Below are 27,870 nucleotides of genomic sequence, written 5' to 3' on the forward strand. Positions count from 1 at the left end.
AGATGATCCTTCTGTGCCTAATTATAGTGCCTGTCCTTTTCCTTCAACTCCTTGGCATGAGTACCTTCTCCTCTGATGCTCACCTGTTTGGAGCTCTCATGGCTTCCTTTGCCTGTCCACCAGTGTCAGCTAACAAGCTTCTCCAGCTTCCCTAGGCCTCTTAATTTCTCTTGCCCACTGTTACTTGCTTGTCTCAGCATCTGGCTCTCACAGAAACTCCCTAATTGCCGTCACGGTCGCCAGGAATGACAGAGGGTTTCTTTGTGTGCAAATTAATAAGTTGGTTTATAATCAAAAAAAAAAGGACAAGGTTACAGCAATGCCAAACCTATTATTCATTTATTGGACAAGTGTAGTCTTAATGCTCACACTTGAGGGTATGCTAGTAAATATGTTAAAAATGCTCAGAGCCTGAAAACTGACTGTCTGACAACACTCTTTCCTATGAAGCTTAGTCTTAAATTGGTAGCTGGCCCTTGAGCCAGCACCACTGAAGCCCCTGCTAACTTTGTCACTGACCTCATGAGCTAAGAAACAGAGCTCTAAATTCTGGCTTGTTCAAGAGCAAAAATCCTACTTCAGATATTTCTGGAGGAGATCAACACTCTTTCTTGTTGGATTACAGCTGCACAAGTGTTGTGGATTCTTCTGAAAACGTGGTCATCCCACTTACAGGGAATGAGATGCGCAAGTTGGAGGAACCGAGATCATCTAAGCCATTAACTTTATTTGTCTATTCTAAGCCAAGAATATATTACCGAGGGCAGATGGGTGCTGTAAAGGAACCCACAGTGGAAACCCAGTCCACATGAAAAGCAGACTCCTGACAAGTGCAGCATGTATATTTACTGAGAGCAAGAGTGGCCTGGCCTGCTCCTGGGTTTGCCCACAGCAGAGCTCCCAGGTAGCCATGTCGCTGAAAACTTTTAGGGCAATATAAAGGAGGCTCTCAGTAAAGCTGTGTTAGGCTTCTGTTTTTACTGGTGGGTCTTCTGCTCTCATTTTAATCAGGTACAGACATCTTCCAGTATTGTAAATAGCTGGAATTCCCCTGAGTAGGCAGACATCTGCAGCAACAGAGTTCTGCTGAGAGCTGTAGCAGGTAACCCCAAATGCCGTATGTCAAAGACCTACTGGTGCTGTTTTCAGCACACTCCTAGCTAAACACTGAGAAGCTGGTGGATATCGCTGGGTTGGTTCCAAGTTGGAAGTAGAAGACAGGAAAGACTACTGCATGCTGGAAAGCTTATAGTATGTTTCCACGTCATTTGGAGTGCCTGTGCTGGGAAGCAATTTATATAAAGTTGCTATGTGAAAGTTGTATGTGTTCAGAATGGCTATATATATATAAGTAGAAAAAAAAAAAAAAAGGTAATTGTGCATATGTCATAGACTTTTGTATCATTAACAAGTGTGTGTCCTAAGCAATTTTACTTGGGGGATACAACTGCCAGTGCAGCTCAAAGGAATCCTCCAAAACTGCTGTTGCAAGCATGTGGGCTGGCAATTTATTTAATAGCTCCAGAGGGAAGAATTGTATCTTCAGCAGACAGCTGATGAGTCTTGGTACATTTTTTGTGAGCCTAATTGCCCTTCAGCCATATAATCACTGACCCTCGTCACACCTTGTCCATTCCCAAGCTTTCCAATTCGGGTATACTCAATCTTTTTAAACATTTTGGAATGGGCAGTCATACTCTGTCATCCTGCAGACAATGAACTTCCACTGACGATCCCTGCATGGGAAGAGAGACAAGAGAAAGATGTTAGTGAGATGGAGAGGGCAACTGCAGTGGGTAAGACCGTACAAGTAAGAAAATTTTGCGCAAGGTATTGTGGCAACAAAAACATCTGTCTGCCATTAGCCAACTTTTCTCTGAGTGCCTGAAGTTTTTGTGGGGTGGAAGGAGATTAAATATGCCTGATAGTTATAATTCCTTCCCACTCCCCTATGGGATAAGAAATTCAGCTATCTGGATAATCAGGTCTCTGAACATCCTTCAGAAGACAATGACTATTGATGTTGATCAATCCTAAATAGACATAAAATCAGTGATCAAGAGGAAAAGGATGGTTCTGTCTGAAGTTATTGTTGTATGATACTGTATTCCAAAATATGTATGAAGTAAAATATGTGGGTGAGTTTCAAGCCATTTCTAAGAGAGAAGTTATCCACATGGCAAAATTCACTTTTTTTCCTATTGATAGGTCTGCTAGTTAGTAACCTTTATGGAAGATGTGAAGGAATCAATATCGAGAGAAATTAAATTCACTTCTCATCCTTTATCTCCACAAGTCACATGTGAGGCAAAAAAAACATTTATAGGTGTAGGGAGAGTTCATGCTCTTCCTGGTTTGTGAGTAATTGGACGTCTGTACTCTTTCCCAGGAGAGTGATACAACACCTATTAACAATTGTTTGTAGGACGCATGGCCGGAGCAGCAGGATTCAACAGTGGAGGCCAGTGATTTAGTGTTCAATAGCTAACAAGCTGCAAATTTCCACCTTAGCTTATTGTGCACTACATTTCCCTTGACAAAATGTCACGAGTTCAGAGGATCAAATGCTGTCCTGCTGCGGAGCATTCACAGTGAAAATGTTCCATTTAGGCTGTTTGGTAAAGGCTGAGGAGTTTTGATCTAAAGTGCAGTCCTTGAAGATGGCAGCAGTCATTTGAACTGGCAATGGGTAGTACTCCAAAATGCTTCTGAATGTTTGGATTCTGCTAATAGCAATCTCCTAAACCTGAGGCATCGATGGGTAGTGCTGCCATTGAACAGTGGCTCAGCAGCAGCTTTCCTTACAAGACCCTTGCAGGGTCCTGGTTTTCTGGTGGCCAGCTCCAAGAGATGTGCTGAGACATGAGGCTACATCGTACTAATGGCTGCTCCTCTGTGGTTCCATTGCCTGGGTGACTGTGTCCTCCAGTTAGATTAATTTGACTCTTAAGCTCTGTGTGTGCATAAAGCCTCTCATTCCAGCTTTCATTTGCTAAAGTTTTTTAGTTGAAAACTTATTACACTAATTCACAGGTTAATGCTGAATCTCATTTGGAATAGGGTCTGTCTCATACTTGTCAGTAAGTCTGTGCTTAATGATATCGTGGTTTATATTTTTATTTCTTCAAGCCTTTCCTGGATAGGTTTCTACTGTAATTTCTTCATAAAACTGTTACCAAAGGTTAATAAAATGCAAAAATAATTTTTAGGAATTTTTAGAATTATTTTAGGAAGTCCTCATTTGGACTGTGTGTATGCTTTTCAGAAACACTGTTCCTTTGGTCGTTGAGATACTCAGAGAGACAAAAAAAAAGTGATTCATGGATTAACAGGATTTTATGGGTCAAAATTATGGCCTGCTAAACTAGCAAGTATTGTCAGAGAGACTTTTATCTCTAAAAAGCAGGTATTGTCATTTTTCTTAGAAAAAAAGTCTATAAATAACTAACTGTTTGAAGTGATTAGGAGAGCTTAAACTAAAATATCTTCAAAGGCTTTTTTGTGCCTCTTGTTAGCTCAAGAACATTGCCTGTCATGAGTTAAATAGCCTGAACACAAGTTTTACATGCTTGAAGATGAAAAGCAGTCTCAAAATCTACAATGTGTTTGTACAGACAAGCTGCATGTGTGTGTCATCCTGACAGGCTGGGTCTGGGAGTCACTTCTTTTGCTCCTATTCTGCCTCAGCCACCTGCAAAAAAAAACTATTTAGGATGACAAACATTGCCCGCTTCTGTGAGAGTCATTTGAGAGAGTTGCTGCATGAATCTGAATTGCAAACTGGTATAGCAAGACAGTTTTTCACTTCATGTGCTAACCAGAACAAGTCAGTTTAAGGCATTCTGGGAGCTGGAGGCCAGAAAATTCATCAGCTCAGAAAAACTTCCTAGATCGCATTTGTAAAATGTGTTCTTCATAGTTTTCACCCGCTACTATTGCAGGTTCGTCTCTGCCATCACAGCAGTGGTAGGACAGAGTTGGTGGTGGCTTTTCCCGTTTTCAGGTCCTGTGGGACCACAACCTCCTGACATCCCCGTGATGCTGCTGGCCCACACAGGAGGCTGTGTTAAGCTTCAGCACTCACAGGCAGAAATCTACTCAGAGGCATCGGTTACCTCAGCTGCTCCGTTTTCCAGATGTGTCTTTGTGACTCCTGACATTACCCTGGTCCACATCTGATGATGGCTGGAATCCAGCTACAGGGGAGTGCACTGTCTGTATTATCTCTCTGGCTCTCTGCAGGGGCCGTGGAGAACCAGGATTAAGAATAGCATTGGGGAATATTTAAGAGAGAAAAGGAAAAAACAAAACAACAAACAAACAAACAGAATAGGGGTGTTCCTTGCAACCTTATAATTTACTTATCTAACCGGACAAAGAGATACTTTCATGTCAACTGTGAAAGTTACTCTTCCACTTGTAGGAATAAATTGCAGACACAGCTCCAGCCTTCTAATAAATAGGCTAATGAATAGGCCAGAAAATTATCGTTATGAATCTGCAGCAACTTGACAGTGTGATATCATTTCTGGAAAGGTCTTATTTTAGGAAATCTTTGAGCACAGGGGATCTCTAGTGAACTCCAGCAAGCTGAAAGCATCCCAGTGACAAAAGCGTCTTGTCTCTTTTGGGTGTTGTTAGAGACAACTTGAAATGTCGGTGTATTTGAACTCCCATTTCTCTCTCCTTTCTCTCCCCTTCTCCTTTAGCCAGACTTGGCAGTGGTAGGCCAGTGCAGTGCACCTTGCCTCGTTGTCTGTGTTGTGTTGGATAACAAATGCTTTAATATACTACTGGACTGAGGTGTCTGATAAAAAACATCAGCAAAGAAGTAGCTCACAGAGTTGATGAATTAGAGGTCAGCTCGAGATGAAAGACCCCTCTTCCACTGTCAGGTTTCAGTGGCTGCTCACACTCTCCTTAAACCTGCTCTATTAGGATCTCTATGGTTCCGTGCAGACAGCACTGTTGAGTTTAAATTTGTTCTAAATTTTAACACTTTATGTGCGTAGTAGAGAGGAGGAAAGGCATCTTTTTAACTGAGCAGGGTGATTATGAATCCATTTGCATGACTGCAGCATCACGAGCTTTGCTCAAGAATAGCAAATTACAAGTAATGATCTGGACCGATCAAGAAAAATTAGTGGATTCATTTTCTGGAAAGGGATCCAAGCACTTTCCTTTGACAGTGGTTCCTGGTGTGGGCTCATATCGGTTAGAATTGTGTTGCAATGGATCAGGCGGGTGGTCTTCTCTTTGCATGCTGGCAAATTCCTCCTTTCTCTTCGAAGAAAGTTAGGCCAAAATGAGTCCCTCATCCCCTTAAAGGACAGGTTGTTCCAGGATGAGTTTTTACCAGCATAGAAAGAAGATGCCCTAGCTAGACAAAGGTGAGAAACAATCCTGAAGATGTTCTGCTTTACAGAGCTCAGATTTAGCCAAGCCTACTGTTACTATATATTTCTCTACTCAAATGGACAAGGCAGATGATCTGCTTGTGCATTAAAGTCCTCTTTTCATAAAATCACAGAATCACAGAATGGTTTAGGTTGGAAGGGACCTCAAAGCCCACCTAGTTCCACCCCCCTGCCACGGGCAGGGACACCTCCCACCAGCCCAGGCTGCCCAAAGCCCCATCCAGCCTGGCCTTGAGCACCTCCAGGGATGGGGCATCCACAGCTTCTCTGGGCAGCCTGTGCCAGTGCCTCACCACCCTCACAGGGAAAGCATTTCTTCCTAATGTCTAATGTAGATCTCTCCTCTTTTAGTTTAAAGCCATTCCCCCTTTTCCCATCACTACACTCCCTGACAAAAGAGTCCCTCCCCAGCTTTTTTGCAGGCCTCCTTTAGGCACTGGAAGGCCGCTACAAGGTCTCCCCGGAGCCTTCTCTTCTCCAGGCTGAACAACCCCAACTCCCTCAGCCTGTCTTCACAAGAGAGGTGCTCCAGCTCTCTGATCATCCTTGTGGCCCTCCTCTGGACCTGCCCCAACAGGAGCATGTCTTTCTTACATTGGGGGCCCCAGAGTGTCTTGATACACCGCCCTGGACAATTCGCCGCATGCACTGTGAACTTTGGTCCTCAGAAGTACAAGCCTGACACCAAGTAGTGCTACAGATGATGCGGTGCTGTGTACTGTCTGGGGGAAATAGGAAAGGAAGATCTCACTCTCTCCCCCTTAATTTCTAGTGAAATAGATGAAAAGCAAACCTGTCCACAGCAGAGAAAGTTGTTGTTGCCCCGCGGATGTAGTAGTCGTAAGTATACATCATCATGTCCATATCTTCTCCATAGTGCCCTGGGTATTCTGTTGTTAACCTTTAGATGAAGGAAAAAGAAGATAAAATAATGTACCATATTAGCTAAAAGTCCAGTTGATTGGATGCTGATCATGATATTTTCCTGTTTCTTTGTAAGTTCATGTTTCTTTATAGCACCATAAGATGCGGTTTTACCTCTATGGCTGCATTTTTCTTCTGCACTATTAATTCATGTAGCTATTTGAATAAATTTCCATAAGTTTAGAATTGTTCAGAGCAGGTTGGAATATTGCATGTGTATACATCTGCAGCTGTAGGATAAAAGCAGCCTGAACAACAATTTAAAGCTTGTCTACTACTTACATCTTTATTGCAGGGATTTGCTTGGGCCTTGTTTCAGTCTGTTTGGTTCACTGCTATAAAGTGCTGTAAATGTTGCCAAGTCAAATAACTACAAACATTTATCCATTTATGAATTATATTAAATAAATGTAGCAATTAATCCATTCCTCTTTGTTCTATCCACTTTCTGCCTAGCTTGTGATGTGAAAATATTGGCCCGGACAATATTTGTTCAGCGGATTTTATCTAAGAAGCTCAAAGGGCTTCTGCACTTATTAAACAAATTATGGTTGCCGCTTCCCTGGGAAATACAAAATAATTCCGCACTTGGTTTTACAGACATTTTACAGATTAATGAACAGATGCAGGGAGGGGCTGGGACCTTGACCAGTACTTTATGTCAACATTATGTTAGAGGTCGGGAATGGAGACCTGGCGCTCAGTCTTTCCCTGCATTACACCATTTTATGTGGGAGTTGCTAGTGGAGTTGAATCGGCTTCGCTCCAGGACGGCACAGGAAGAATCGGGTCCCCTGTAAGGAAAACGCTGTCCCTGTTGAAATGGTTGGCTGAACTTCTGTGGGGACTAAAAGGGCTAAAATGCCTGTACAGAAATCCTCACACCCAGTTTTCTGACTTAATTCAGCCCAGCAGCAGTACTTGAATGATACTTGAAGGTGGGCCTAGCACATCCCAGCCAAACACTTGTGTGTTTGCACAGTGTTAATTCAGTGGGCACGTGCTTAAATATTTTACTCGCTTGGAATATAATTTTTGGGATGGTTTTAAGTTTGTAAAATCAGATGCTTTGGTGGTATTTGGGGCCCAAACCACTCACTGTTGGAATACTCAGAAACTGAAAGTTTACCTGAAAACTGAGAAACACTGGATTATATATTAGACTGCTTTGACCTAGATGTACTTGCTATAACAAAAAAAAATCCTCTGAAATTGCCACCACTGTCTGTATATTTTAAATGTATTTTTGGTCACTTTGTGTACCCCTTTCTTATGCTGTTTAAATCTTTGCAAAGCAGATCTGACTAAATTCTGGGTCATTTTCAGCTTTTCGAAGTAAAAGAAAATCATCACTCAGAACATCATTCCAAACCAGTCATTATTCCTTACCAAATGAAAAATTGGATGAAACCTGAAACTCAGGCATGGCTTTACAACATCCCCAAGTCTCAACAGCCAACTTCTCTGAACATCTCTCGTTCTCATGCCTCCTGCCCTTTGGCCATAACAGTCATCAAACAACTTATGAACTGTGGTACAAGAACGCCCATGCCCAAGCACGTTGGGAAGCAGAAAATCAGGGCTGGTCACAGCGTTCCTTGTCAGGGCTCTGACTGAGGGCTGGGGGATTTGCCGAGCCCTCACAGCACTGTGTTGTTGATAAGAAATGAGCAGCAATATTTCACAGGTCGTGCAGCCAGCTGCTGCAGACTAGGAGAAATGGAAGAAACTGCATATGCCAGCAATTTTGAGGATGGATGAGTAGGTAGAGTCATCAGTAGGCTCTGCAAGTGGAAAAATCAGAGCTGCAGTATTCAGTCCAGCTCCCATGAAAGTCTGAAATGAGACCACTGTGGATTTTAAGGGAACTGGGTCAGACCCACGGAAAGAATAATTACAAATATTACAAAACTGGTTCTCATGGCGTCTCACCATTTAGGTGGTAGTTTTTCCTAGACTAAAGATTGTCACCTTAATGTGTTTCTGTCAAACCATGGCAAACCTAATTTAGGCACTATTTCGATTGAAGGCTGACAGTACCATTTTTGCTTTCAGGACATCTCCTCTTGTGTTCCCAAATATGTATTTGTCAGTGTCAAACAGTCTACTGCACAGGTTTGAATACATTTTTTTTTTTAACCCAGACAACCTCTGACTTGAGTATCTAATACGCCTTTATGACCCCATAAAAGGACCTTAACCTGAGGATAAGCTGGTCCCTCTGTACAGCCTACTTGCTGAAAGCCCCCCAGTAAGCAAAGAGCTGCTTTGGGGGCTCTGCACTCCATGTCTAGAGCTCTGATGGGAGCTGGAGTATACTTCACAAAGCCTGACCTTTGTTACCTGTTCTGTGTTTTACCCGGTTCATTTCTGTGGAATTCAGTGCCTTGAGGAGGATTTCTGGATCCATAGCCAGAGAACCAGAGAAAATGGGGCTATGTCTGTACTAGTAAATTAAACATCACTGGAGATTGTTTCTGAGTACCATAATTTGATTGCCTAGGCTTGCAAATTGTAGGAACAAACCCTAGGTGTCCTGGTTTCAGCTGGGGTAGAGTTGATTTTCTCCCTAGCAGCTGGTATGATGCTGTGTTTTGGATTTGGGATGAGAGTAATGCTGATAACACGCTGATGTTTTAGTTGTTGCAGAGCTGTGCTTACACTAAGCCAAGGACTTTCCAGCTTCTCACACCGCCCTGCCCGCAAGGAGGCTGGGAGTGCATGAACAGCTGGGAGGGGACAGAACGAGGACAGCTGACCTGAACTGACCAAAGGGATGTACCATACCATGTGAAATTGGGCTGAACAATGAAACTGAGGGAATTGGCTGGGGGGCTGCCATTGCTCAGGGACCGGCTGGACATGTGTTGGCTGGTGGTGAGCAATGGCACTGTGTGCCACTTGTTTTGTTTATTCTTTTTGTTGTTGCTCTTTTTTTTTCTGTTGTTTTTTATCATTTTATTTCTTTTTTTTTGTTGTTCTTTCTTATAAATCCGTCTTTATCTCAGACCATGAGTTATTGCTCTTTTCAGTTTTCTCCCCCAGCCCACTGAGATGGGGCAGGGAGTGAGTGAACAGCTGTGTGGTGTTTAGCTGTCTGCTGGGTTAAACCACAATGCTGGGACACTTTTGGCCCAGACCAACTGGCACAGTCTCTGCAGAAAACTCAAAGATGCAGTTTGGGAGTTAGCATGTGTGAGGTACCATTCCCAACAGGCAGGATGTGGACACCCTGTTTTGAAGAGTAAGAAAGTTTAATAGTGTGGCTACTTCCCTATGAGATCCCCCTTATATAATTTTAATTTGTAGCCTGAGCATCTGATAGTGCATCCTTGAAGATTCTTGGGTCACAGTAGGTTTTTAAAATGTGACATAAGGACCAGATATGGATCAGGATTTCATTTCACTTTCCCCCATCAGCTCCAGGTTTTGGGGCTTTTTTTGCGCTATTATTTTGAGAAGACACTAGGACGTGTGTTTATATATGTTCCACCAAATGTGTTTCATAACATCTGTTTGGCATTCAGCAAGGAAAATGTTCTGTAATCTTGACCAGCACTATGTTCTGGGCAGGCCAGACTCTGCAAAACACAAGGTTAAAAAGCTGTTTTCAGCTCTACTCAGAGGCAGAAATGAATAACTGAGAGTCAGTTCTCTGAACTTGCTTCATGAGCCTTTCACTTGAAAGGTAAATCTGATGACAAGCTCATGAATTACTGTGAAGGGTCCTGCAGACCTTTTGCAGAAGCAGGCAGTGTTATTCTGAAGTGAGTGGATGCAGTAGGGAGAACCTTCATTTAGCTTCCCACTCTTTTCTTTCTGCCTGCTATCATTTCCCCCTCCCTCTCAACTAACATCTCCACATCGCTTTTCCGCCTCTCTCGGCAACTCTGCTAAGATATGTTCAAAAAGCAAACATATACAATTACAAAAAAAAAAAATAAATAAAAGGAAAAAAAAAACAAGCAGGGTCGTGATCTGCTCTGAAGTTTTTCTTGTTATATGGACAGATGCCTATTGACTCCATTTGTTCTGGAGAGAAAAATTATAAATAGTGCTCTGAAAGCAGTGTTCAAGTTCACTTGGGTCTGTGTGGTCTGTCTGTCTAATTCTGTTCTCTTTGATGTTTGCTGCACTCATTTATGGAACTGTTCCCTTAAGCCCGTGCATCTCAAGGTCATCTGGATACAGCGGTATCCTTTGGAAGGAAATGCAATTTGTTATCCGCAAAACAGGGCTCTGCGGTGTTATCCAGCCCTTCTCTGTTATCCCTGTTTTTTGGAAACCTGGGGATAAGTCTCACAAAATGTATCTCCCAGAGAGATCACACTGTAGAGTTTAATGCATAGGGATATTAAGTACTTGGTTTTCTTGTCACGGAAGGGAGAATGGTCATTTAACTCAGCATTAAAGGTCTTCTCAATGCAGTCTGCCTGGCACAGGACAGTGCTTCCCACAGCATTTGTTGTAGCTCAGTGTGTAACTTTATTATCAGTCTTTTGACTAAAAATACTGTGTTTTACTCAATGATGTGATTCTGCATATCATCTTTGAACTACCTACCAGGGTCATACAGACAGATAATTTATTTACAGATGTGGTAGTATGTGTGAGCCACATGTGGCAATGTGTGGTTTGTACCCAAGAAGACTCATGAAATAAGTAAGAGACACCTTTTGCCCATTGGTGAGGCTTTGCCTACCCAAAGGAGTCTGGAAGAACAAGGACATGGCCCATTCGTGAAGACCCACAGCAATGTGCATGGATGCACTTCTGGCATTGACCTCTTAGTAAAAAAAAAAAAAAAAAGGATTAGGGGAGCATGGAGAAGCCTGGGAACTGCTGGGTGCTGAGACAGAGCTGCTGCTGCCATTTGGAGTGACCTAAGGCCTCCAGGGTGGTGCTTTTGGTGCCCAAGAGGGTACGTGAAGGAAAACAGAGTAGAGGCTTGCAGAGCAGCAGTGGGAAGACCTGTATTGTATTGATCTCAGCATCTAGGCACTGAGTAATGTCAAAAAACCCTGAGGAGCAAGAGGATCAGTCAGAAGCTTGCAAGCTGAATTCAGTGGAATTGTTTCCTAAAACCACATATGGTGTTAAGTTTGGGGAATGAATTGTAGGGGAGGAAATAATAATGTGAGACTTCTAGCAAGTGATTGTCTTTTCAGTCTGTAACATCCATTTGCAAGAATTAGTACAGAAGACAAAGGAATTTTGCTCCTGCTTTGCAAATCTATTTCAGGTTAGTATTAGTTGTATGATGTTTGAACACAAGGGGCTTGGAGCAGCAGAGGCATTGTTGAGAACAAAAAGCAGGAAATTCTACATTAAAGGCTGGGAAGGAAAAGCTTGTGAGAAAGAATGTAAGTGGTTCAACATGTATGAGGGAAAGCAGGAAAACCTGGCAGAAAAGGTATTTTTCATAACAGGGTGTTTAGCTGGTGTAGAGTTGGTGTGGTATGGCATCTCTTCTGACTGGTTTCCACCCCCCACCCATCCCCATGTTTTTCTGATATACTTTACTATAATCCTATAAATTTTGCTCAGGGCAGGAAAGGGAATGAAAAAGTCAGGATCTGTAACAGGATTACTGTTGTTATTATTGTAGTCTGAAAGTAGTAATGTTGTTTATTTTCCATGGAGAAGAATGACTACATTACGGATTAATAAAAAACACAGGGTTATTCATTTAGCACCGAGAAGAATGCTTTGTACTATTCTGCAGTGATCCTTAGCACTCTTTTAATGATTGACTTCAAAGATAGTTATCATGAATCTATTTTTCACTGATAAGAAGATCTGGTCACACCAAGGCCTTATTACCCCTTACTGAAGTAAATGGCAATTGTGGGTATACCTTGCCTTCAGATATGAGGCAAACAAAGGAAATGAGTCTTTTGAAATATCAAAGAGAGCCAGTGGTAGAGCTCATGGTTTCCTGCTCCAACTGTTAAAAATACTTGTTCCCTGCTAGTAAGTATGTTGTTTTGGAGTGTGATACCCTTTTCTCTTCTTGTGCAACTAGCAAGATGAATGGTGGTTCTCTAACCTTCATTTTCTTCCTCATTGCTGAACTCTTCCTCCAACAAATCCACAGCCAAAAGAAGGAGCTGTTTCATTTCAGGAGGGAAATACAAGCTTTAACGTTAACTTCCTGACCTTTGAGGACAAGGAGTGTCCTATGCATGGCCTTACTCTTTCAGATGCTATTTTATAAGTACTTCAAGAATATGGATTTCCTCAAAGAATTTTGTTTCAAGAACTGTGAGCCTGCATGCCACATTCAATGAAAATGGGAATCATGTGCCTCTTTAATCAATTTCAATTCATCCTCCAGCTGGAAGACAGCAGGCATTCCCTCTTAAAAAGCGTGCTGTCCTGAAAAGCCAAAGAAGGTCTTAGTAAACTGACTACAGAAATTCCTGCCAATGAGTCCAGTACAGATCCCAGGTTGTTGGCCTGCCAGGGTAGGAGAGATGTCCTGGAGCTGCCCTAGAGATTAGCAGTTTTCTCATGCAGCCATGCCACATGTGTTTCTGGATTAATTTCAGGCTCCAGTGCTGTTCCTGTTGTGCTCTGAGACCATTGATTCACCTAGGCACGTCTCTACTGTTGTAGTGAATACCATAGACTCTCACAGGGCTGAAGAGCCATGAGGTCAATGCAACGGGACCACAGCTCTTGGAGGCCCACAGACAATAGTGCAATTCAAATAAAAGCAGCAGCTGAGAGCTCAGGGCATCTTCTGCCCATTCCTCAAGAAAGATGTGTCTGACGTAACATTAGTCAGCTTTCCTGTGTTAAGCAAAGGCCAAATGTGCTTCTCCTAGGATGTTTCTGGAAGGTAGTCCTGGGGATTGGACTGTAAGGTTTTACTGGGGTAACTATACAATCAGTAAAAAAGGAGCAGAGGGGAACTGAGTTCTCCAGAAGTTTATTTTTCCTCCACATCTATTCTGACTTCACTTCCTGGTTTTATATCTCTGCTGTTGGTAATCTCTGAGAAGCCTGCTTAGGATCTCGTCAGTTTCAATATGGCTTTGGAGGCAGGTTGAGTCAAGAAAACAAATAAGTTCTTTAATCCCCATAGCTCTTGGAAAAAGTAATTGTTTGCCTGGACAATGTCACTGTGACAGAGAGCAGCCACAGCTCCAGACAGACCTTCTGGCACATGGACTGCTGGTTGTTTGGAGAGGGGAAACAGTCGTAAACAGTCTGTGCAAACTTGGGGCTGCTCTGTGACATGTGTTTGCTTTTGAGAGTATGGAGTCAAGCTTTCAATTTCCTGGCAAAGAGAAAAATCTGAGGTCTAATGGGACCATTTAATAATGCTGTCTCTGCATCTGCAATGGATTTGTTTCCTTTATGGTTTGAATAAGCATACAGTTTATTTTACTGTGGTAGCATTCCCCAGCCAGGTAAAATAATTGGAGCTTTTCTGCCTCCTGTGGGGAATGTTAATTATTTTCAGAATGGTAAAAATGTGCAGAATCCATGACAAGGCTTGGCATGGTAATGAAGGAAACAAAGTACTTGTAAAAAATAAAATAGCAAATGCAAAACTATGAGACTGGAAGAGATTAGTATATTTATTTGCAGTATGGGCTTACTGTGCAGGTAAACTGGGAATTAATGGTGAGAAGATAAACTGTGAAACAGAAGTGAAGTGCAGGGACCTCAGAGTAAGCGTGTAGATGCTACCAAGCATCTAAGTCCTTAAGTATGTGTTTGGCTTTAACCGTGTGCTTAAATTAAGCAAAGTGTTTAAGTGTGGATTTCAGTCTGCATGATAGTGTCATAAGTTAGTATTCCAATAAGTGTCAGCAGGACTTAAACAACAGAGAAGAAGGTTCTGGCTGTAAAAACTGTGTCAAATTCTAACAAAACATTTGCGTGGCTCATATTCATGGGGGAAAACTGTCTTTTTCATTGTAGGGAAGAACAGCTCATTTAAGGACAAATATATTCCTGAAGAAGAAGAGCCAAGAGAAACCATACATAAAGATCATCTGTCTTGTTGTTTATATATATTTGCCAGAGAGACATGTAAGGAGGCAACTGGAAGAAGAAGGGATCAAATACCCAAGGTGAGAATTAATTTAAAGCAAGGCCCTCAGTATATTCAGTTTTCCTCAGATGTGCCTTTCTCTCTATAGCTGGTTTCATAATGAGAGATTCATTGCAAGTTAAAATTCAAGGCTCCAAAGAAATTCTGCAATGTAGATTGTCTTTTAATCCAATATGTGGATTTTTCTGTGCATCACACATGATCCATGAGACACCACAGTCATCGCATATTTTCCTGGTGTTATTTTTCCACATAGCCGTATACTGATAGATGCCTTTGCATGAAATTAAGCTGCTTCAACCAAGAAATATGAGTCAGCAGCAGGTTAATAGCCATTTCACCACAGATAGTTTGTTGACAACTAGTTTCTGGAATAGAATAAATATCATTATAGGCTTGGGTAGAAAATGTAATAAGATACTATACACACACACATTTTTATTGTGTTTTATATGTATATACGTTTTGAGGTATTACCCATGGTAGCCTGGAACTGTTTGGCAGACTGTTTGGAGAACACAGTCTCTGTGGCAAATGAATCTTAAACTGAGTGCAAGATACAGATCATAAGGGTGATGTATAAACAAGGTTTTTTGACAATATCTTGGAAATGCCATTGGAATTGGAGTTTTGAGTAAGAGCCCCTGGGCTTAGTGAATGGGAAGTCTAGTTGCTGTACATTGAAGTTTAGCAGTTCAGACAAGTCATATCTGTAGTACTAGAAGTGGTTCCAGGGCATGGGGTTTCATGCTACCACATTGCAGTTCATGTTGTTCATGTTCTAGCATAAAAACTAGCACTCCCCCAAACACAGTCTGGATAGAGTAGAGGAAATAAAACAGAAAAGAAGCTGTTCTCAAGAGACAATGAGCAAGAGACCACTGTTTTGGAGAAGAGGGAGAGTTTAGCTGCATGATGTGGGCCTGCCAGCCCACTCTTCCTTCTGTTTGGGATCACAGGATAACTCTGTCAGAAGGAGACCTCAGGAAGTCTCTGGTACAGCACCCTGCCCAAAGCAGGGTCAGCCACAAGGTCAGACCAGGCTGCTCAGGGCTTTTTCCAAACAGGTCTTGAAAGACCAGTAGCTTGAAGAGAACAAACAGAGCTCCAGATGGAGGGATTGAGGCTGGTAATACCCGGTGCCAAATGGTTTTATAATGTACGCATGATCACATACTACACATGCCAGAAGCTTTTTGCAAGCCAGGTTAAGATCTTTCCAGAGGTTTTGTACTGTGATGTCCAGTTCTCCACTCCCAGAAGGATGTGAGCATATGGGGCTTCTACCATGCTTAGGGGCAGGAACACTTCACCTGCCTTTGAAATGTTGCCTTTATCTGCATGGAAAGACACTAGCTGCTGAGCTCCATAAGGCATTCTTTTCCAAGCATGAGAAATGGAGTGTTGCCACTGTTTTGAACAGAAGGGCAGTATAGGAGTCTGTGTACAGCTGGGATGGAAAAGCAAGACATCAGTAACCCCAAACATTTACATTTGGGCTTTGCACTACTCTGAATGCCAATATGCAAGGCAGAGACAAAGCTGTTCCAAGTTGTCAAGACAACATCTGAGGGAAGCAGAACTGTCAACAACAATAAAAGAAGTCAAAGAGGATTTATGCTCTTTCACTGGAAATACAGGCAACATTGGAGGAGTAAGAGAGTTTGGAAGAAGTGCTTAAAAATTAGTTTTAGTTTTCCTCGGAGGGAAGAGTCTGGGCAGGTATGTAAATAAACCCTGAGGTAGAAAGCATCCGTAGGCAAGGTAGGCTGGAAAGGGGGCAAGAGAATGTTCAAAGACTTTTATAGAGTTCCTGTCATTTAAAATCCTTAAAACATAATAATAAATAAATAAATAAAACATATCTATTTTCCTCCTCGCTGCAAAGAGACTGAAGTCTGCAAAGCAAGGCACTGCTGTTGTGTTTGGCCAGTAGCCAGCCAGACAAAGAAAGACCAGGGGGCATGTAAACAGTTTGTATGCACCTTGATGGGAAGTTTACTTCAAAGCTGGGTTCTGGAAGCAGAGATTCAAACACAGATTTTTCCGCCTTTTTTCTTATTATTCTTATTTATTTACTATTTATTTTTAAGTTCAGGGGTTATTCTTTGTATCAGTGAGAATAGCTAGATTAATAGCCCTGGAGCCTAAAGTCAGGTGTTCTGTTACACAGACTGGACAGGAGCAATATGATCTTTCCCTACACAGTCTGCTTCTGCACTTCCATCTCAGTTTAGAGGAACCACACCCGGGACCACAGGGAAGCTCAGGATGTGTAGCTCATTTTTCTATAGCCTCTGTGAGGTTGCCAGCACCAGTTGTGATACTGAGTTGAGGTGAGGCCACCTTTTTGTTAGGTTTCAGTATGATCAGGAGATCATTTTTGTTTTGGGCCTTGAACAGCCGTGAGAGGGGGAGCAATATTTATGTACTAAAAATACAAAAATCCTAGGTTGTCAGACAGAGGATATTTTTTTTTCTGAGGTACCTTGAAGGAAGTTCAGTATTGTAAGTCATCATGGTAGAATAGTGTAGCACAGAGATGCTCATGCTCCTGTAAATGTGTTGGATCAGGTAATAGGGGCTATATTTGAAATGTAGTTTCACTTTGGGAATTCCTGTCATAGTTTCCAGCATAGCTAGGCTGTTGTTGATACCCAGATTTGTTCATTTAGGGCTAGCTACTGTATTGTATTGTTCAAAGCTCTCATTCTCTTCCCTGAAGTCATGGATCCTCAAGAAGCCTGTGGTCAGTTTGGAAATAACTTATTTAGTCCCATAAAACACAGTTAACTTTTTCTTAAACAATTATGTTGATGGGCCAAGTGGCCAAAGACACTTACAGGAACTGCTGGGGAAAAGAGACTAATAGGTTTTGTTGCTTCTTGAACTTACCAGCATGAATATGGGCATCTCCGGCTGTAGCGGCAGCAGTAAAATTGCCATTCGCGGTCAAGCACAGATGGAAAATACTGGCTCTGGAAACCAGCCACCAGCCCATTGTTTGAGCAGGTCTGGTACCTAAAAAAGAAGTGAAAGAAGAGAACTTGTAAAGAAGACGTTGTCTTAGATTCCTTACTAGTTTCAAGCACTTTTGAAAACAGCATTTTTGATTCAGGGCGGAAGCTAGGGGTTTTGCTTTGTATTGTGAAGCATTGGCTGAACATGCTGTATATTTAGTTACCAGTTTATATAAGAAAGCAGCAGTAATTGACAAATAATGTCTTAGTGTTTACATTGCACTTAAAACAGTTTTAACTGTTTTTAAGTGTTTAAACATTCCAATATGTCAGTGAAACAACAAAATTGTTGTGGTGTTGCCATTCTCAACTGTTTACAAATCATGAGACTGACTTCAAAGTAGTCCATTAATACCTTTACGTTGGAGTTTGAGCATTTGGAGTTCACTGGAGCAATTTTTTCAACTGCTTCTCTACAAAAAAGATACCTTAGAAACTTTTATATGAGAAGTTCATTGATTTATTTTATTTTATTTCTTTCTCAATTATTTTTTTCAAGGAGAAGGCAGTTACTGCAAAACGTTATGGGCTTGTGATGAAATGATGATTTGATTACAATCATATCAGGAAAATTGAGACCTAGGTCTTATGAAATTATAAGACTAACATAAATTTTGTGGAAAATCTGTTTGTACATGCTTTCTGTGTACTCAGGAATTCTGTCATACAGGTAAGTCAGTGCCTTCAAGGAGAATATGCATGGTCTCCAAGCATGCAAATACAATCTTCTCTTTCTGCTCACCCTACAAGTATCTGGACACTGATACCCAGAGTAATTGAAGTAATAATCAGAGTTTGAAGAGCTCACTTCTTTGAGACTAAAGACAAGGAGAACAAGAAAACAGACAGCTCATTAACTCAGATGATGAGCACTCATTCTCTCAAGCACCCTCCTAGCCTCATTGTTTCCCTGTTGGGGAAAATTACAGGAATTCAGTTTCTTCCATTTTCTTTCTCTCTTTATCAAGGAAAAGTGTAGCCACCTGTAGCAAACCTTCCTTGTGATACCTTAAACTCAAATACATTGATATATCCAAGAAGTAAGTTTATGATTAAGAAATACCAAAAAATAAAATAATAATAATCACAGTTTCATTCAGTAACCTCATAGTTTATTTTCATTTTTTTTGTCCTACGAGAAAAGGCTAAGCAAGCTGGGCCTGTTTAGCCTGGAGAAGAGGAGATTGAGAGGGGATCTTATCAACCTCTATAAATACCTGAGGGGACAATGTAAAGTGGATGGGGCCAAACTCTTCTTAGTGGTGTCCAGTGATAGGACATGGGGTAATGTGTGAAGGGTAATGAACCACGGGAGGTTTCATCACTATATGAAGAAGAACTTCATTACATTTCAGGTGACAGAGCACTGGAATGGCCTGCCCAGAGAGGTTGTGGAGTCTCCTTTGGAGATATTCAAAACCCGCTTGGACTAGGTGATCTCTGGAGGTCCCTTCCAACCTCAGCCATTCTGTGATTGTGTGATTCATGAGCCTTTCCAGAAAGAGACACACATCGTCTAACACTTCCACCTTTGAGCGAGAGGTCTCTTCTGTATGTCTTTTCCATGGTGTTGTGTTGTTCAGACAAGATTATTTACATTTGTTTGTATCCCCGCATCTCCCACGTTGCTGGGGTCACTCATATGTGCTGTGCTTTGTAGACTCCTTCAAGGACCTTCAGAATTAAGCAGTGATGGGGACTCTGAGTTGCTATGGTATCACACCAAGTAAGGCAGTTTGGCTCACACTCAGAGGATTTCAGCAGGACTTTGATAGGAAGTTGCTCTGTTTTTTGGCACATGGGCCATGGGAACATATGGCTAAGACTCTGTGTAAACATGTTGGATAGTTTCAGATGATTGGTGTTATCCTGATGGAAGAAAGGTTGATGCACAGAAATATTGGGAATGAATGTACCTGTTGCAAAATGAGCACTTTTCTGCATTAATCCATGTAAAGTAGAACCAAACTTGTGTCTCTTCATTTTCTTCTTCCTCCCCCGCTTCCAGTTGCAGGCATTTCCTCTGTTCCCTTGTGCCCTGGGACATTTTCAAGCTCTTGTGCATAGGTGCAATACTGTGACTATTTTGTTCCCTCACTTCTTTTGCATTTCCTCACCGAGGCTTGGCTTTGCCATGCAATTTTCCATTTCCACTGATCAGCACTTGATATTCCTACCCATGTTTGTCTTTGTGGGAGGTTCTTCATTCCCCTTTTCTCTCCCCACCTGGTCACATTCAGTCTGGAAAGCCCTGCTCTCCTTTCCCTACAACTGTTTTTATTCTCGTGACACTCTAATACACTCCAATGTTGACAGAAAGATTCGTTTTCAGAGAGTCGTCTTAGGTGGACCTTTCTCTTTATGGAGGATTGAAAAAAAATGTGGCTAATGTAACACTCCCATGCTTACATATGTAGGTATTTGAACACCAGACTTCAGGAAGATTTGATTATTTTTGATCACGAGTCTATGTTCTCATTAAACGTGTGTGTTGTTTTTTTGTTGTTTCTTTGTTTGTTTTTAATATATATACATATACTTGGAGTCTCTTTAAAAATTAGTTTCTTAGATGCAGAGTATAAGTGGAAATAAATCACGCCTTATAATTGCATCGATATTTTATTTTAAAAACATTCATGACATTCATGTGAAATGATCTTTTAAGCTCATGTTCATTTCTTCCTCTCTAATTCTGTCTCATATACATAAAGTACTGCAGTCCATTTTTCAAGCTCAATATTGGGTTCAGTGAGAGAAAGATAATGGTGAAATTGAAGTACTTTTCTTTAGCTTTGAGATAATACAAGATTATTTTTCTTCCAGTCTTTCTAATTTTCAAGTCAAATCCTAATATTCCTCTAGAAATGAGGAAGTGCTCTCAGAAGCTGGAATGCTTATTTGTGAGTTCGTGTAAAATCTTTTCTTCTGTTTTTCTTTTCCCAGTTGGCCTCTTCCCTACAATCAGAAAATAAGTCTTCAAAGGAAACAAACAATCCCCTCCCCACACACCTTTTTAGTCAGATGCTGTATGCGCTGATCTGAAAACAAGACTTAATTTGTGATGATTTCTTCCTTCTGTGTTGAATTCACTATTCCTGTCACAGTAAATCCTGCAAACACATAGGGTGAATAAAAACCAGTGATTCAGGCCCTTTGGTTTATGGCCAAGTTAAAAAATGTCCTTTTTCACCAAACCCACTCTGTAGTACTTTTTGTTATAGAGATAATTCAGAAATACTGTTGCTGGGTTCTCTTCATTCTTGAAGTCCTGACACTGCTAAGATACCTTTTAGAAGGTGAATGCAGAAGAGTGTGAGAAACCAGCTGGAAGTGCGTGGGGTTAAATTTGGCAATGGATGGGTTGTTTTCTTTTTCTTGTTGGCTCAAATTGCATTGCATGAAGAGTTGCCTTTCGGAGCTGGTACTGGGAGAAGAGGAGGTAAGCTGGCTGGTAGATAGAGGAGTGGGCAGATTGGTGGCGGTGAGGGTCAGGTGCTGTTGAACGGGAAGTTGCCCTTCCCGTCCCTCGTTTACATCTGCTGGAAATGTCAGCTGTGTTTTGTGGAGAGTAAGTTGAGAGCCTTATTCTGGAAGGTGTTCTGTGTAGTAACAGGTAGGGGTATGGTGGCTGAGACTTCCCACTGCCTGCTGCAACTGCTGCGAAAAGCCACTCCTTCGCCAAAACTTCTTCTGACCGGGTTAGTAATTAGTGTTGTACAGTTCGGCCAAGGCAAGCAACCAACGGGTGCATCTGCATTACCAGTCTAGCTCAGGTCAAGACTGCACTTCTGAAGTAAGTGTCCCAGTCATCCCTGCTTACTGCTCTTTGGTTCCCATTGTAAAGTGATCTTGGAGCATGTAAATTGAATTCCATGCAGGTGAAACTTAACTGGAAAATTTATTCAAAAGCTTTCCTTGTTCTCCGATTCACATTTAGCCATGGGACCAGACGAGAAGTGGTCTGAAGTAAACCCACTCAAAACATGTGTGGATTTTGGGTGCTGTGCACGAACTGTTTCACCCTACCTAACCACTTAAATCATCTCACAGTATTTGCAAATGTTGATACAGTCTCAGAAACCAAGTGTATAGCACCTTGACTCAACAGTTGCCTGCCAAAATGAAGACAAATATTGCTTGCAATAGTATTATTGTTTTGAACAAAAGCACCATTTGTGGGGATACTTCATACTTACACCTGTGTCTTATTTTTGTTCTTTGCTAGACAATGCCCCAGAGTGCTGTGTCCCATCTAATGCTGTGTTGTAAACCCATCCCTGAGGCCCTCTGTCCCTCAGATGTTAGAAATTAGCCGGCGTAGCATGCATATCCTGAGGATGATGACCCAAAGAAGAACAAATCTGTCAAGCTGCAGTAACGGATACTTTTAGAGCCTATATTGAGCCCCTGCCATGCTGATGAGGTAGCACTCCCTAAAGCTCTCTGGAAACATGCAGTCTGACACACAGTAGGCATGTGGTCATGGCGCATTAAGGGCAGTTTGTTCCTTATAACAGGGTTACCTGAGAGTGTTGTTCTGTGTACTCCCAAAAATCCCACTTTATTTTTTGCTGTGGAGCAGATGGCTTCTGTAAAATTTGTATCATTAATTACTTTAAAGCTGCCTCTCTGGAGCCTGTCAGAGCAGAATGGCTCTGTATATTATGGAGAGATGTCAGACATGACGGACTGACCCAGCAGAAATAAAGCTACATGCTTCCGTCTGCAGTCCTGCCTGGAGTGCACACGGAGAGAGGTGGCCTAACCTCATGCAGCTGGTAGGACCATGGCCAGAGTGTGGGAGGCATTTGATAATGAGATGTTAGATATGCTGTTTTCCTGTAATGTTGTTTCACCAAAATCTGTTACTTTCAGTATCCAAAAGTTTTGGTACAGTTTTGGAGGGGGGGCCCTGTCCCGTAGTCCCAGGTTATTTTTGTGGACTGTCCTCCCTCTGTGTAATTTGGTTAGCTGCATGATGAAAGCTAATTTGATGATCCATCTGTTGTTACAGATGAGTGAGGAGAGAGAAGTGGCTGAGGGCAGGCTCAGGACACTTGGAACACTCACAGTCAGACTATGGGAACTACTCTGTGTTTGATTAGGCCGTGCCAGTCTCCAGCAGCCACTTCTACAAGGAGTCTTCACTATCTGTTGTGGGGTGGGGAGACATGTTGTCATCCACTTCCACATGCCAAAGGCAACCTCTCTATGAACTTCTGCTGTGTTTTTATTTCCCTCACAAGAGCCAGATAATCATTCAGAGGTAAGTGCTGACTGTCCTTTCTCCTCACTGTGCAAAGGGAAGGCATGGTCATAATCCCTCTCTTGATTTCTTTCTGACAGGTGTTGGCGATACCTCCCTACCCCCAGAAAGACTCCCCTTCTCTGCAAGTGCTCCCATTGGACTCAGTTCACTGCAGCTGTGCTAAAAGCCTGGAGCACTATCCCTTTAGCATAAACCTAGGATTGTGGAGAAATTAACTTGTTTGTGTAGACAGCACAAATGGGGATATTTTAAAAGGCAGCTTGATTATCAGGCTTGGGTAATACAGCCTCAAATTTGAGTCTTGGGATTGGTCAGAGATGGAGAACAAAAACAGTTCCTCACAGATGTACTGGGGTGAGCTGCCAGCGTCTGAACAGGAGGCTATTACAGACACTTCCTTCCTTTGCTCATGGTCTGTCCTTGCACCCAGTTTGTGGGAAATAGGGTTGCATGCCTGCTTAAAGGATCTCTGTGTGTGTCTTTGTGTGCATAAAGAGAAGGCAAAGAGTGAGATGGGAATGGGGTTGGAGAATCTAGATATCCGTTTTTTTCCAAGTCCTATCCAAACACTTTCTCAGAAGCCTAAACAAGGAAAAGAGGCAATAAACCTGCATGAAATAGCACTTTGCTAGAAATGTTTCTACTTTGTGCTGTACGGATAACCGGGAGTATACTGGGGATATGGCACAGTTCCATCTCATATGCGGTGTAAAAAAAACATTTTCTCCTGGAACGGAAAGTTGCTTTTCACTTACAAGCTTTAGTTTATTTAGCTTATTTGCTTGTTTCATCCCTGTCCTTTGATACAATCACTTTTAGGCCAGAAAAATTGTTTTTCTTAAGTACCTTGTTCAAAGACTGGTCTGTGGAGACAGCTTTGTAGTATCCAGGGGAGCACTGAAGTAGTCTCGCCAACTTAGACTTTAGATCTTACATTTTCTTAGGTGGTGAAATACCCAAGGTCAAACTTCCTCCAGTACAAGTCAAGCTAAAAACATATGCTTTATTCTGTCTGAAAAGGCACAAATCCTTGAGATGTCACAGCAAATAAATAAGTATAAGGCCAAGGACTGTGTAGGATGAGGGGATGTCCTGAGGACTTCTCTATTCCAGACATGAGTGTTTCCAAAGTATTCAGGAACAGGTTCTGCTCCCAGTGTTGAATAGCATCTGGCTTAGCAGATAGCCTCTGCAGAGACAGTAGGGCCAGGAGTAAGTTGTTGGGACAGATTTAGCAAAGCCTTCGTATGCATACTTAACTTTAAACATATTCACAGATTTATGGAGCGGAGAAGGCTGAGAAGAAATTAGTCATCTAATCAAATCTTTTGCCAAAATTTTCCATATGAGTCGTATAACATGTTCAGAGGTTTCTCAGCAAAACACAAAAGAACACAGGTTCAGCAAAGCACAGAGGAACATGCTTTCTTCAGAAGTGCAAATGCACATAGATGATTTGGTTAGATGCCTAATGTGGATCTGTGTCATTCCCCTCTTTTTGTTGAATCCTTTTTTTCATATCTGTAAGATGCAAAGTCTTATAGGTTTAATCCTAGAAGTCCATATAATACCAATATAATAATAAGTTGGTGTAGGAAGTAAATTTACCTAAAACAGCTCTGTCAGCGATCCCCTCCTGCCCTCCAATACCTCCAGCTCTCCCAGCCCTACACCCCCTACATTCATTTCAACCATTTTCCCCATAACGCTAATGGCTTTGTATTCCTCTCAGTTTTCTCTCTAAAGCTTTTTTTGGTTTGTTATCTTTTCTAAAGAAACCTTGCTTGGATTTGGCTCTGTTTTGCAGCTGCACAGCAGTCAGAAATGGTGATTTGTGAAATGCCACAAACATCATTTGTCAGAGGTCATTTTTTTGGTTTCTGCCAGAAACATTTTTTTGGTGTTTCTGGGACATGGCTGAAAAACTGGAGGGAATTCAGAGGAGAGCTGTTCATTGGAAACTTAAAACTTGGAGAGGAAAACTAGAAGAACAGAGATGTGTTCCGTCTGAAAGCAAAAGCATGGGTAAAGGTGAAGCATAGCTGCAACCTACCAAGAGATTTTGCAAAGATTGCAGTGTGCTTGTTCTCATTACTCCATGAAGGTAGGGCAGGGAATAAAAAGCCTCAATTACAGCAGAGGGCACGTAGCTTAAATTATGGGAAAAACTTGGCAATTCTGCGGTTATTGTGAAACAAGACATTGAATATCCCTGGCTGTGATGTGCAAGGTGAGACAAAATACGCTGTGACTGCAGCTGAAGAAGAAATATTACAGTTCACCCTCCCAGGATGGGAAATGGACTAGATAGCCCAGCAGAGTGCTGTGTCAGCTGATGAGAGGATGATATATTGCTCACAAACACATTCGTTATTCAGGAAATCAGTGCAGAAACAGAGGTGGCCAAACAGGAATTGATACAGGTTATGACTCATATTTGTAATCCAAATCGATTACTGAGTGAATCTTTTTAGAGCTTGGGGTGGCTCCAAGTAGCACTGAAATGGGTATGGAAGGCAGAAAAAAGAGGCAGCTCTGAGAAGCAATGTAAAGACTGCCAAGAGAGAAGATGTGGGATTATCAAAGGCCCCACAGATTTCATCCGTGCTCTCACACCAATGTGAGCTTTGGGTGTGGTCTCGGACACCCCATTCTGTTTTTTTTTGGCTGGTCCACACTGACTCCAGTCCGGGATGAGTCCTCTGGGTTCTTGGGCAGCAGCGTTTGGGAACAGTGAGGGATGTGCTGATATGCTACAAACCATCCTCCATGAAGCACTATAAATGCAACCAGCTCAGCCCTGTGGTACAGAAAACTGCAGAACATGACCTGGCACAGCTAGCTAAGATGTACAGAAACAGCCTAAGAAATTAAGAGCATAGATTCACCTTTGCAAAGAGATGTGTGTTCCCAAATCACTTTGGTGTATTTGACATGCCATCCCCCCCACCCCCCCCACCCCCCCTTACTCCACCTCCAAAATAAGTAGAAGAAATAAAGAGATCTATGCAGAGTAGACAAATAGATGTAAGGATGTCAGACTGGAAGGGTCAGCTAGGGAAGAAATAACTAGAATAACTCCAAAAGCTAGGAGGGTGAGTTAGAGTTAAAAACATTAAAGAGGGCTTGGACGAGAAACATGTTTGGAAGAAAGATAGGGTTGGGTGAATGGCAATAGGAAACATAAGCAAAAAAGAGGACAAAGTGAAAAGAGTTTTTTAAGAGATGGAGAAAATAAGATTCAGATGGTATGCTTTGGATGTAATCATGCTAAGCACACGGAGTGTGATGATGAATATGGCTCCATGGTTCAGCTAGCAGAAGAAAACATTCTGTATAGACTTGTACACTACCCTGTTTGTAAGAAGTAAACTTGAGCAGTTGCTGTCAGGGATTTTTGGAAAGAGAATAACCATTTTATTTTGAACAACAGAAAGGTCTAATTCAAAATTACTATGCAGTAAGTGGAAATTGCACCAATGTATGAAAAATGAAGTCACCCAGTATTATCACAATGTCTTCTTTCTGTCTGTTTTGCAGCCCTCCCCCTTTCTTTTCAGTTCTTAAAAGTGAAGTATGGGGTCAGTCTTTTTTTCCTTAGGAATTGCATCAGCCATAGGAATGTACCACATGGTAAATGAAATACTATGAATAATTCAGGGAAAAATTTTGAATCATTTAAAAAGCAGAAGCTCAACATTTCATTGTTAACCTGTTCCCATATGATATGAAATTTGCAAAAGTCACATTGCAATTTCTGGAGCAAACCCATTTAAAATATTTGAAAATATTCTTGCATTCATTTCATTTTGTCCAAATAATATTTCACATTCAGAGTTTCCTGAAAATGTTTCACATTTCATGAAGAAATCAGTAGAAAATTAAATATTGGTTATATACTGCCTAAGCATCAAATGCCATACATATTTCCAAAAATTATTGTGGCCACAAAATAGGATCACTTTTGCCTGTAAGAATAACAGAAAATGTAATGTTTAGTGTACCCAAAGTGGCTGTACGAAGGAATTAACATGATCTTCTGCTATCATTATCATGGATATATATGCTGTCATTATCAGGGGTATATATGCCACCATCATCACTCGTTAGCGTGGATTTTTGGTTCTTGTAATACCAGCATGACTAGAAAACAGCCTTTGACTGGGCCTAAGCCAAAAAGCTTAGCAATGAAAACACAAAGAGAAAAGCCAGCGCAATACAGAATTTTTTTTTTCTAGTGATAAGAACAGGAGGTCGGTGTCATGAGCTAGACAGTTTGTTCCCCAATTTAGTCACCGATTCAGTGTGTGGCCTTTCAGAAGCAACTCTGTCCTGTACTCTCTGGAGGTTCGTGCCTCATTTTCCTCACCTGCAAAGTGACATTTGCGAGACCAAACCCCTTGGCAGCTGAGGTTGCAAGTGACCAAACAGCACAGCACACTGAGACCCTCAAGCAAGAAAGCACTACAGAGAAGGCAGAGGGGATGCTGCTGATCACCCTCACGCATGCATTGCGATTAACGGGTCTCAGGCAGTCGGTCAGGGCAGCGAAGCTGCTGGCTAGGATCGCGTTACTGCGCATTGCCATCGCTACGGCTGCAGTACGAGCACCCGCCTTCCAGACGGGGTATCAGGGCTGCGCCCTCCCAGGACGGTGCGGGGTGTCCTACCATTCGGTTCCCGCCCTGTTGATCTCTTCCCACCAGCACTCTGTCGGCTCACCGAGGCTCTGGGCTGCCGGCATGCAGGCGTAGTTCCACAGTCTGTCGGAGCCTTCCTTCTTGCTGAAGACACTCCTGATGGCCACGATCACCTGCCCATGCGGGCACTGGAAGTTGAAACCCTGCCGGTACACATTGACCCATTCATCGTTATCTCCATAGTTATAGGGGCCATAGTAGTAGTCACCATACTGGCCCCATGCCACTGTTACCAGAGGCAGGAACACCCAGAGAAGGACAAGGTCCATCCTTAGGATGTTTCTGGCTTAGAAATGCCCCACTGGTTTGTTGGGCTGGCCCTTTTATATTGCCTCTAACATTTGGCTTCCAGATGTTATGCTTCCAGATCCAAGTGCAATGTGTCATTGCTTAGCAAAACTTCTCTGAGTTACAGACACGTCCAATTGCTTTTAAGGTGGAATTCTGCAAGTACAGTAACTCTGTAGGCCCT

At 42.1% G+C, this 27,870-nt stretch overlaps 2 protein-coding genes across 4 annotated transcripts in view; one reads left to right on the forward strand and one right to left on the reverse strand.

Annotated features, from left to right (window-relative positions):
* LOC310892530 (uncharacterized protein) overlaps positions 1–27,870 on the forward strand; it is a 164,812-nt gene that overhangs the window by 19,942 nt on the left and 117,000 nt on the right. For 2 of the 3 annotated variants that reach the window (XM_083820406.1, XM_083820407.1), the window contains exons 1-2: positions 6,331–9,218; positions 14,277–14,428. In XM_083820406.1, coding sequence (XP_083676532.1) covers positions 9,150–9,218; positions 14,277–14,428 — 221 coding nt within the window. In that variant the 5' untranslated portion in view covers positions 6,331–9,149. Of the gene's footprint in view, positions 1–6,330; positions 9,219–14,276; positions 14,429–27,870 lie in introns of those variants that run through there. The other variant, XM_083820405.1, reaches the window with a different exon arrangement.
* DPT (dermatopontin) lies at positions 321–27,707 on the reverse strand. The gene is made up of 4 exons (XM_083820400.1): positions 27,369–27,707; positions 17,305–17,430; positions 6,211–6,318; positions 321–1,736 (listed from the first exon to the last, which is right to left on the reverse strand). The coding sequence occupies exons 1-4, from the start codon at positions 27,665–27,667 to the stop codon at positions 1,670–1,672; spliced, it is 600 nt and encodes a 199-aa protein (XP_083676526.1). The 5' UTR covers positions 27,668–27,707; the 3' UTR covers positions 321–1,669.

The sequence above is a fragment of the Anser anser genome (assembly GCF_964211835.1).
Source record: "Anser anser genome assembly, chromosome: 1".
NCBI classification, from domain to species: Eukaryota; Metazoa; Chordata; class Aves; order Anseriformes; family Anatidae; genus Anser; species Anser anser.